Raw genomic sequence first — 11989 nt, forward strand, 5'->3', positions numbered from 1 at the left:
AATAAGAATTACAATATACTAGGTGGGATGGCTGACATCTGTATTCTCAGGACTCCAAGGGCAAAGGAAAAAAGACTGCCACAAATTTGAGTCTGTCTTGGTATACAACTGTGAGCGCAGTCTAGACTACACAGCAAAACTGACTTTACAATAATAATAATATTCATAAGTTTGCAAGAGAAAACTCGAAGTGTGGTGACCTAGAGAATAATTCTTTAAAAGAAGCTGACCCGGTGAGATTTATAAGTGTGAAATTTAGAGTAACTTTTTCAAGAACTACGCTGAAAAAAAAAAAGTGCTAATAAATAGGTAAGGCCCTTTAAAAAATACTGAAGTGAAAATGTAGAGCTAAAACATAAGTGAAATCTAAAGTTTACAAGATTAATGAACTAGACACAATAAAGTGAAGAAGAGTTAACTTGTTATACCAGTAATATCTACTCAAGCTTAACTGAACAGGGGAATAAAACCCTCAACATGTGTCCTGTGGAATCTACCTGACACATAAGAAATTAGTATTCCAGAATTAGAGGAAAACAGGAGCCAGAACTACTTAAAGAAATAATGACATCAGGTCTCCCACATATGATGAATTCTGTAGAGACAGTCAGTCATTTGAGCTAGTGGCAAAATAAGCTCATAGACATACACAGTAAGACTTACAAGGTTATGAGAAACCCGTGTATAGATTAGAAAACATTCAGAGGCAGCCAGCAAAAAACAAACAAAAAACCCCACATAGCATAGAGGTAAGAAGGATTTGAGACTTTAGACTTCTTATCCCAAACTGCCAGCTGGAAGTTTTAGAGCATTTAGAAAGTACTGAATGGGTCAACCTAGAGTTCTGTGTCTGAGAGAAACATTTATATTGAAGGCAATAGGTTTTTTTCCAACAAAAGCCAAAAGACATAACTCAGAAAATTATAAAAAAAATTGATACCTGAGAGGTATTTTTAATGAAGTTGTCATCTTTTGAGTAGAAATATAGTCTATATCTATATATGCATATATAGCACACACACACACATATATGTATATGGGTACATGTATAATAAAAATTTTTAAAGGGGGTAACTAAGTTGATATTGTTTCCTTAATAAATATATAGCCACTCTCTTACCTGATAGCTAGGCTCTAAATGAGCAATTGAGATAGGGATAAATGTCACTTGTTATAAAGTAATATGACCTGGTGCTGTCTGGAAAGCTAGCTCCTAGGTAGGAGCACTGGCTGATTTTCTAGAAGACATAGATTTAATTGCCAGCACCCACATGATAACTCACAACCATCTATAACTTCAGTTGTAAGGGTTATAACACCCTCCTCTGGCATGTGAGGGCAGCAGGCAGGCGTGTAGTGTAAAAACATACATGTAGGTAAAGCACCAGTACATGTAAATAAAAAAGTTACTTTTAAAGAGGAACTTGATCTGTAGTATAAATACCAAATGTAATGAGAGTATTAATGTTGTCTCAGGAAAATAATATCCTTGTGAAGAGAAGTTTAGAACCTAGGATCTTTATGACTTTAAGATGAGTCTACTATTTATTACGTTAAAGATATTGCAAATTTGCTTTAGTGTTTTGGTCCAATGTCTTGTATTTGGCTTTCCTTCCTCCAACATCTCCTCAGGTCTCTGGTGGCTCTCTCGCTAATATTGTCCATGCTCCTCTTCAAACCTGCCCCGATTTATATCTTGGATGAGGTGGATGCAGCCTTGGATCTTTCCCACACCCAGAATATTGGGCAGATGCTGCGGACTCACTTCACACATTCTCAAGTAAGGACCATTTCAAAAGCGCTCCCAGGAGAAGTAAAAGAGTTTTTTGGTTTGTTTTACAAAACTATGACTGTATTATTAATCATTGTTAAGTTAGATATTTGCGATTAGGGCTGTAGCTCAATGCTATCTATGCAAATCATCAAAAAGAAAGATCAATCTCCCTTGAAGGAAAGAACCGGACATAAACACTACTGGTTCTAATATGATAAAGAGTACAACTTAAAATTGATTTAATGATGATATAATTGTTATCTCTATTTGCCACAAGAATGCCATTCAAATACAACTGCTTCAAGAATGTACTTAAGGCATCAAAAAAATATGACACAAAATAAAGAACTTGGCTAAACATAGAGAAGATCCCTTTAAAGCTAAAAAGAGGGGTTTTGGGTTTGGTTTGGTTGGGTTGGGTTGGGTTTGGGTTTGGGTTTGGTTGGATTGGGTTGGGTTGGGTTGGGTTTGGGTTTGGGGTGGGGTGGGTTTGGGTTTGGTTGGGTTTGGGTTTGGGTTTGGGTTTGGGTTTGGGGTGGGGTGGGGTGGGTTTGGGTTTTTTGGTATTGCTACAACAGCCCATAGCTTCCAAATGTGGTACTGGGACCTCTGCTCATCCTATTCACTGTAGAATATATGTTTATTATGGCAGTGTTTAGTGGTGCCTCTTCCTAATTATATGAGATTTCATGGGTGTAGCTTCTTGGACATTTCTAGGAAACACAGCCTCAGGAGAATTTCTCTGTTCCTCTAGCTCTTAGAACCTTTCTGCCCCTTTGTTGGCATTGCTTGGATCTGAGATGCAGGAGTTGTGTTACAAATGTCTTAGTACTGGCACCGTGAAATCACTTGTTCTCTTCATTTTGATTAGCTGTGGTTGTTTTAAGAGAAGCTTCTTTGATAAGGGGTAATAAGTACATTCATCTGTGAATAAAAGGGTAAATATTTAGAATAAGTTAGGAATTATGATAGTTTAGTAAAGTGGCAGATGTAGATCCATGACCTCCTTAGTCCTGTGTAGTTGGCCAAGTTTCCGCTACCAGACATGATTTTCCTCTTGTTGTGTCTTGCCTTGATGACTGTCTTGATGACTGCCAAAATGTACACGCCTGAGGGTTACCATTGCCATGCTGAGGAGGATTATTGGTTGACTACCTTCCCTGAAAACTTGCATGGCACCTTCTGATACCATGAAAGCTAAGCCTCAGAAAAAAGACTTTCAGGTCAGAATCAATCAGCAAATATCCTGCAGATCCTTTTTAGCAATAGGGTACCTTCCACTTCTGGGAGGTAACCAGCGGCGATAGTAATGGCCTTTATGTTTTACAAGTTACTTGGAAAATCCTGACTATCAACTCAGAAGCTTCTCATGTTTATACGCCTAATATTATTGTGCTAGTCCTTAGCTCATAAGAGAGAGTAGCATTGTCAGTCCAGATGGGAAAATTTAAACACACACGCACACACACATGCATGCACGTGCACACGTACACACCACCACAGTTTACCATTTGCCTTGCTGTTTTCTCTATGCCCCCACCACCGTATCCCATCCCATGGTCTGTTTTTAGTTATTTGCTTTTGTGTTCCATTCAATTCTTAAATCTTCTTTAGAGGGTGAACGTCTTTAAGAATATTTTCATTAATGTTTTTCTTTCTTTCTCTTTCCTTAAGTTCATTGTGGTATCCCTCAAAGAAGGTATGTTCAACAATGCAAACGTACTCTTCAAAACCAAGTTTGTGGATGGTGTTTCTACAGTAGCCAGATTTACGCAGATTCAAAATGGGAGGATTCCAAAGGAAGCAAAGTCCAAGGGAAAAGGACCCAACTGAGTGCGTGCTAGAAGTTCAGAGTACAGACTTCTCGCCTTAACCTTTTTACACATGAACTTTCAAGAATTTGGGATCTAAGTTGTTTATATAATAATGTTAACATTATTTTCATACATAATTCTTTTTAGCACTGGTAAAAGAGCAGATTCCTCTTTTCTTACCTAGCGTGATTATGGTCCAATTATTGTAGTTGTGATTGCATGTATATCAATTTTTTTCTTACAAAAATCTTTTTTATGTATTAAAGAACCTGAAGTACATCTAATTGGTAAATTCTATATCCAAATACCAAAACTACAAGGAAATAGATGAAGTTGTAGGATAAATATAGCTGACAGTCAGCTTTTAAGTAGTTTAATTTCTAAGGACAATATTAAGTTTTCTTTCGCTTATAAAATCATTCGAATACAGAATATTTGTAAAGAAAGTCACTGGACCAACAAAGGGAACATATAGCAATTATGCATACACTGAGCTGCTTCAGGTTAGTCATGTGGGGATACCATGCCGGATCTTTGGATGGCAAATGGGTCTGGAGACAGTTTTTCACTTTAATGATGTTGGACTATCTTGTTTATGTATGTTTAATGATTGATCTTCACAGGCTTGAAATTTGGTTGTTTTTTAGCTTTGAGTATTTTAGTAGAAGCTTGGGAAGAAATGTGTTACACAGTATTATACTTGGATTGATCTATCTAAAGTCCTGTAATATTTTTTAAGATTTTTATCAGGCTTCTCATAATTTAATAATCTTTTGGTGAATGTAGGACCTAGCAGATTAAATGATGATAAATATATTTTTTAAGAGTCTGGTAAACATAAACAAGTCTGCCTTTTCTACCAAGAAAACCTCCAAAGCTTGATGATTGATGAAATTCTTGGGGCCTTCTGCTTCTCTGGATCAAAGGTCAAACTCCTTTAGAAAGCAGTAAGGGGCCAGTAGACACCCTGAGATCCTGCAGCTCTTATTGTCTCTATGGACATTTCCACTTTAGCACCTCATGCTCATAATTCTCAGAGATCTAACGTGATCTAATTTGATGTTACAGATTTTGGCCTCATGTTTCTTCCTGATACTTAGTTCCTTGATGTTCTACTTTCTTTGTTGCATCATACACGCCCTGAGTTGGACTTTTTTCTACTTTCTTTGTTGCATCATACACGCCCTGAGTTGGACTTTTCTCAAACTTCATTTGCCATATATATCTGTGATGTTATATAGACCTTAAGTAGTTTGTACCCTGGAACATTTTGGAAATTATTTCATCTGGAGGGAAGAGACAGTAAGCTGTAAATACTGACTGACTGATAGTGTAGATCACAGATAATGGACCTACACAATGTTTTGTTTTCCAAGGTGTTATAAACTGTTGGTCAAAGCAGTTGTGTTTATTTACACTGTCACTTATACAGTATTCTAATTTGATCACAATCTAATCAGTGCCAGCTGTTAATATTTTGTATTAGACAGCTATAAAATAGCATTGAATTGCTGTCTTAATGAGCTTATAAGTTTGACTATTTTGTGTGATTTCCTTTGTCTATAAATTATTTCCTCGTATGCATTTCTGTTTTGTTTTCTTTTGTTTTTGTATTTTATATGTAGTTTCACTCTTAAAATTTTTGTGCATATATTAAATTTCTGTGAGACTTTAAATTTTTGTAATACTACTGTTTCTTTTTTAATATATCGAAGGTGTTAAATAGTGACATTTCATATTCATAAGAAGGTGGGTTAACTAACATTAATAACTTAAGCCAAGCACTTGTTGTTTATATGTATTTTCTTATTCAGTCCTCACATAATAAGGTAATCTTTATCAGAATTTTGTTACTGAGGAACGTGAACAGAGGTTACGTAGATTCCACACAGTAACAACACTTTGTGGTATCAGATTTAGGGGATACCTTTTTTATTTTCCTGATTCTGTATATCCATGGACTTTTCCACCATGCCCCAGTTCCCAAATATCCACTCCAAGGCTTAATATCATTAATAAATGCCTAGACCATGAGCTAGGCTTGTTCCCTGACTAACTCTTAACGTATCCCATTTATTCTAACCTGGGTTCAGCTATGTGGCTGATTTCCTGTCCTTCCCTGTCCTTCAAAATCTCCCCTGACTCTCCCTGCTGGAAGTGGCACCTTCTAATCCTGGCTTACCTTATTGGCTATTAGATTTTATTGACAGGTGATTCTTCCACACAATAAACAGGTGTTTATCCCTACAATACTATGAGGAAACTCCGTGAAAGGCAACTTACACAAGAAAATATTTGATGGGTGGGTGGGGGATGGGGTAAGGGGACAACATAGGAAATGTAAGTAAAACATCCAATAAAAATTAAAAAAAAAAAAAAAAGAAAAGAAAATATTTGAGGTAAGTGGTTCCAGAGGACTTAAGAGTCCATGACTGTCATTGCTAAGAACATCACTGCAAGTGAGCAGACATGACATTGAAGTAGAAGCTATGAGCTCACATTTGGATCTGAAGTAACTTTGCCAGTTTTTAAAAAGACTGTATGGACAAACTTTATGTTAATGAGTATTATTATAAGGTTACTATATTTTATACTTTATATCACGAAGGAGGAAGCAGTGCCTCCTGGGTCTGCTCTGATTCTGATTCTGAAAGACAGCAGATTGAACAATTGGGAATACTATTTAACCTTTGTATCAAGTGACATTGTAGCTTCAAAGACACAATAAGAAAAGGCTCAGTTAAAAGTAAAGCAGCACATACGACAAGGTGGTATTCACAACACAGATCCCTAAGGAAAGACCATGCTACCTACAGCAGCCACTTCACTACCTTCTGAAGAACACTGGTGTGTAACCAGATGCTTGTAGAGAAGTCTAACCATGGGCTATAAAATGATCATATCCTGTCAAATCCATGTTTATCTCTGTTTCACCAGATCCACTGACTCAATTGGGAGCAACAATACATTTTAAGATGAAGTTGGTGCTAACTATAAATCCCTGCAGTGAGCCCAAGGTTCCCAGATAATCCACCATCACCTATGTGAACTCATGATTTGAGGGAAATCCCATACAGCCAGTTGACAGACAAGAGGAGAAAGCATGATTTCAGGTCACAGATGAAAACACTGCCTGTGGATTAAGTTTGAAGTAAAAGTATCATAGGTGTGAAAACCATGAAAAATGGTGGCAAGTGAAAAATCCAATGGATAGATTTAAATGTTGCAGTTGGCCTTGTACTTTGTGTGGAAACAAGACCTAAGATTAATAATATCCAAAGACTCACAGGCAATGGTGAATGGCTTATCTGATTACAGAGACTCTAAGGGAAGTAGTGGCCAAATCAGTACAATCAATCCTCAGACAAAGGTATGCAGAAGGAATTATATGGGAAGATAGAGGAATGGTGCGAGGCTTGAACAGAGTACTACCTCTAGAGAATCTCCACCAGGGAAGAAAAGAGGTACCAGATAGCTAAATGGTTAATAAGCTGAGCAGCTCTCAGCAAGATTGTTTTTCTAGCCTTTCTAGCATGGGTACAGAGGTGCAGTTTGTTACAGTTCACTGTGCTGTTGATGCTGTCCAGAACGGAGATAGTGGTTCAGCTTGTGAAAGGAGCCTTGGTTTGGAAGCCAGCTAACTGTGACTGGTGTTTGTCAGTATTCTACAGTTTAGTCAGTAAAGTTTGCTATGCCCTTTTGGAAACCATTTGCAGATTGTTCATAAATTTGATTGGGATAGGAGTAGATCTGGTTAAAGGGTGACTGCTTGTCATAGTTGTTGGGAGTGTCACTGGTTTGGAGTCATCAACTGACTTGTTTCATGTTTTGGTGTAGATCCCAAGAATTTCTTTGCCTCAAATTATACCTTGGCATGGTAGGGAGCATCTGTATCTAGCAAGTGAAAGATAAAAATGGACCCAAGAAACAAGCCCATGTAGCCATTTTAATACCTAACAAAATAGACTTCAAAACTAATCATAAGAGATGAGGAACAGACACTATACTTACCAAAAAACAAACAAACAAAAAACCAACATCCACCAAGAGGATATTGCAGCTCTTAATATCTATGCACCAAACACAAGGACACCCAAGTTCATAAAAGAAACTACTACAGCTTAAATCAATTAGAGACCTTCATGGGTACTGAAGTCCCCACTTTCACTAATAGATAAGGTCATCAAGACAAAAACAAAACATGGTGGAGTTAAATCATGCCACAAACCAAATGTACCTAACATATTAGAGAACATTTCACCCAAACAGAAAAGAATCCACCTATCTCAGCACCTCACAGAAATTTCTCCAAAATTAACTTCATACTCAAACACAAAGCAAGTCTCAACAGATACTAGAAAATTGAAACTGAAACAACACCTTGCATCCTGTCTGACCACCAAAGATTAAAGCTGACTATCAGCCACAGAAAGCTTACAAACTCATGGAAACTGAGCAATTCTATACTTAATGAAAAATGGATCAATATACAAAAAATTTCTTTTTTAAGAAAGAAATTTGAAACTGTAGAATTGAATGAACACGAAAACACAACAAACCCAAGTATGGGAAACAAGGCATTTTTAAGAGGAAAGTTCATAATGCTAAATGTCAATGTAAAAAAACTTTAGAGACCTCGTATTAGTAACACGCTACCTGGAAGCTCTAGAACAAAAATGAACAAATAATACCAAAAAAATGAGTAGATGTCAAGAAATAAACTCAGGGCTAAACTTGGAAAAATAGAAACCAAACAATACAAATAATGTCACAGTTCTTTGATTAAAATAATAGGATTTACAAACCCTTAGCCAAATTAACTAAAGGCAGAGAGAAAGTAACCAGATCAACAAAATTAGAGGTGAGGAAAAAAGGACATAGTGAGATACTGAGGAAATCCAGAGGATCATAAAGACAAACTAAAAACCAGTACCCCACAAAATTGAAAAATCTAATCGAAATCAATAATTTTCTCAATGCATACCACTTACCAAAGGTAAATCAAGATTAGATAAGCAATCATACCTATAATCTCCAGTAAAATAGAAGCTGTAATTAAAAGTCTCCCAACCAACAAAAGGGAAGGGTCAGATGGTTTTAGCACAGACTTTCAAAGAAGATTAAATGCCAATATGCTTCAAGTTATTTCACAAAACAGAGAGGAGCATTGCCTAATTTTTTTTAATTTTTTTTAATTGGATATTTTATTTATTTACATTTCAACTGTTATCCCCTTTCCTGGCTTCCCCTCCAGAAACTCCCTATCCAATCCCCCCCCCCCCCCGGGCTATGGGGGGGCTCCCCCACGCACCCACCCATTCCTACCTCACAACCCCAGTATTCCCCTACCCTGGGGCATCAAGCCTTCACAGGACCAAGGGCCTCCCCTCCCATTGATGCCAGAAAAGGCTGTCCTCTGCTACATATGCAGCTGGAGCCATGGGTCCCTCCATGTATACTCTTTGCTTGGTGGTTTAGTCCCTGGGAGCTCTGGGGGGTCTGGTTGATTGATATTGTTCTTCCTCTGGGGTTACAAACCCCTTCAGCTCCTCCAGTCCTTGCCCTAACTCCTCTATTGGGATCCACATACTCAGTCCGATGGTTGGCTGCAAGTATCCACATCTATATTGGACAGGCTCTGGCAGAGCCTCTCAGGAGATAGCTATATCAGGCTCCTGTCAGCAATCACTTCTTGGCATCAGCAATAATGCCTGGGTTTGGTATCTGCAAACCAGGTACTCTGACACGAAAACCACAAAGTCCCAGCAAAGACCAATTGCCCTCATAAACAGATGCAAAAATTCTCAATAAAATACCTACAAACTGAATCAAAGAAAACTTCAAAAAGATCATCCACCATGATCAAATAGGCCTTATCTCAATGACCCAGGGATGGTCCAATATATGTAAGTTGATTAACATATGAATCATATGAAGAAATTGTATCACTTCATTGGGTGCAGAAAAGGCCATTGACAAAGTTCAAGCAACTCCCCTTCATGATTAGAATTTTGGAGAGATTAGGGATATAGGGACATAGAAAATAACAAAAGGCAGTTTACAGCAATCCCTTAGCCAACATTAACTTAAATGGAGAGACTCAAAGCCATTCCACTAGTATCAGGATTAAGAAAGGTCGTCCATTTTACTCTACCCATTAGAGTACTTACCGAGAGCACTAAGAAAACTGAAGGAAATGATCCTAAAAATTCTACCAGGAAACTCCTACAGCTGGTAAATACTTTGAGCAATGTAACAGGAATACAAAAATAAGTAGCTTTCCTATAAACAAAAAATGAACAAACTGAGAAAGAAGGGAAACAAAATGCCTGACAGTAGCTCCAAAAACCATTAAATATTTTAGAGTAACTAAGCAAGTAAGTGAAAGACTTGTATAATAAAAACTTTCAGATGTTGAAAAAAAATTAAAGATAACAGAAGATGGATAGGTCTCCCATGCTCATGGATCAGTAGTGTTGATGTAATACAAAATGGCCACCATACCTAAAGTAATCTACACATTCCATGTAATCGCTATAAAAATTCCAGCACACTTTTTTATAGATATTGAAAGGACAATTATCAACTTCATTATAGAAACGTAAAAAAGCCCTGGATAGATAGAGCAATCATGAACGATAATTGCTGGGCAGAGCACCATCCCCAATTTCAAGTAAAGCTAGAGTAATAACAGGTGCTACTAGCACAAAAGCAGATATGCTATGACATCAGATCTTAGACCTAGACAGGAATCTGCACACCTGCTTTTCTATAAAGAGTCAGAAATAAGAAAGCATCTGCAACAAATGGTGCTGGTCAAATGGCTGCATACAAAAGAATCCAAATTTATAGATTTAATCCAAATTAGATCCATCCTATGACACTGCACAAAACTCAAGGCCAATTGAATCAAAGTCCTCAATATAAGGTCAGCTACACTGAATCTCAAAGATGAGAAAGTGGGGACTAGCATGTAACTTACTGGCACAAGAAAGGACTTTCTGAATACAGCACCATTAGCACAGAAACTAAGAAAAACAATAGATAGAACCTTATGAAACCGAGAGACTTAAGTATGGCAAAGGACACCATCATTCAAAGTGACAGGCTACAATGAGAATGGGGAAAATCTGATCTTCTTAAGACAACTCTCCAGTGCTGGAATTTTCTCTCTCAAAAGCAGCTCTAAATAGTAGGCTGGAACTCTCCTCAGTTCTTCATGAAATTTGACTTCTTCCTCTCCTCTATTCAGTCCATTCTCCTTTAACTGTTTTACAGAGATCTTTCCTAAGGAAACTCTTCAATAGACAGCCAGCAATTTAAGCTCATTGCTTGAGTTGACTCCTGGAGGAAACCATCCCTAAGACAGTAGTTTACACTCCATTTAATTCTTTGTGTTTCATATATATTAGTCTATTCACTTCATTTGAAATTGTCCTTGAGTCATAATTACATTGTAGTCATCTTCTTCTCCAGTGTGAACAAACATTTAGGACTGAAAGAAGTATCGGTGGTCATCTGCCCAGTTTTCTGCACTGTGGTGGTGTTTCTCTATGGTATTCTATGCCTCAACCTGTGTATGAAGTTTTCCAAGGTATCCAGGTTAGTCAGTCAAATACAAACCTCATGCTTACTGTCTTTTCTGATGCTGCTCTGAAACCTGCCTGTTGTATCTCCTACACATTTACCTTTGCTTATTAATTCATTCCATATGACAGTTTCAAAAAAATAAAAGAGTAAGTCACGTCCTCTGCTGAGTCATGACACTAAGTAAATCCAGTTTCCTCAACCATTCTTCTCAAGCCTCAACACTTTTAACATCTGATTGCACCTCCTCTATGAACGTTCTAGAATACTTTAGCATAGGGACACCTTTTAATTCTTTAGATATTCTAGTATTCACTTTCTTGAAAGAGTATAATTTTAAAACAAAAAAATACATTAAGTAACTAGAAAGATAGTATCTCAAGTTATCTAGTTCTCCGAAGGACTACTTAAAGTTTCCCAGGCTTTTGATTTAGTCATCTTTCTCCAGTATAATGACTTGCCCATAAATGTGATGCTGGGAATGCTGGCCTCTTTGTAGGACTTGCGTGATTTACTAATGGTATTGTTACTTTCTGAAATGATTTGACCAATCCGGGGCAATTTCACTTTTCATTCCTCTAGTTAAAAGTAAGTGGTTCCTATTCTGATTGGCATCACTAATGACAGTGTGGGGTTTGGCATTCTGTGCTCAGCTTCAAGGACAGCAAAAGGGTGAACAAGCTGCCAGTTTGACTGGCATTTCAGGCAGATGACATGAATCAATACATCTCTTGCACATGGCTCATTGAAAATTATAATTGTGTATTTAAAAATGTATACAAAGCCATATTTTATATTGAAAGCATGTGTTTTG

The 11989-nt window shown here is 37.3% G+C and overlaps 1 protein-coding gene across 1 annotated transcript in view; it reads left to right on the forward strand.

Moving 5' to 3' along the window:
• Smc2 (structural maintenance of chromosomes 2) overlaps positions 1–5172 on the forward strand; it is a 46853-nt gene extending 41681 nt beyond the window's left edge. The window contains exons 24-25 of the mRNA XM_028779987.1: positions 1633–1780; positions 3449–5172. Coding sequence (XP_028635820.1) covers positions 1633–1780; positions 3449–3607 — 307 coding nt within the window. The 3' untranslated portion in view covers positions 3608–5172. The remainder of the gene's footprint in view (positions 1–1632; positions 1781–3448) is intronic.
• The last annotated feature ends 6817 nt before the right edge of the window (positions 5173–11989 follow it).

This window comes from Grammomys surdaster, unplaced genomic scaffold (assembly GCF_004785775.1).
Source record: "Grammomys surdaster isolate TR1022 unplaced genomic scaffold, NIH_TR_1.0 363, whole genome shotgun sequence".
Classification (NCBI taxonomy): domain Eukaryota; kingdom Metazoa; phylum Chordata; class Mammalia; order Rodentia; family Muridae; genus Grammomys; species Grammomys surdaster.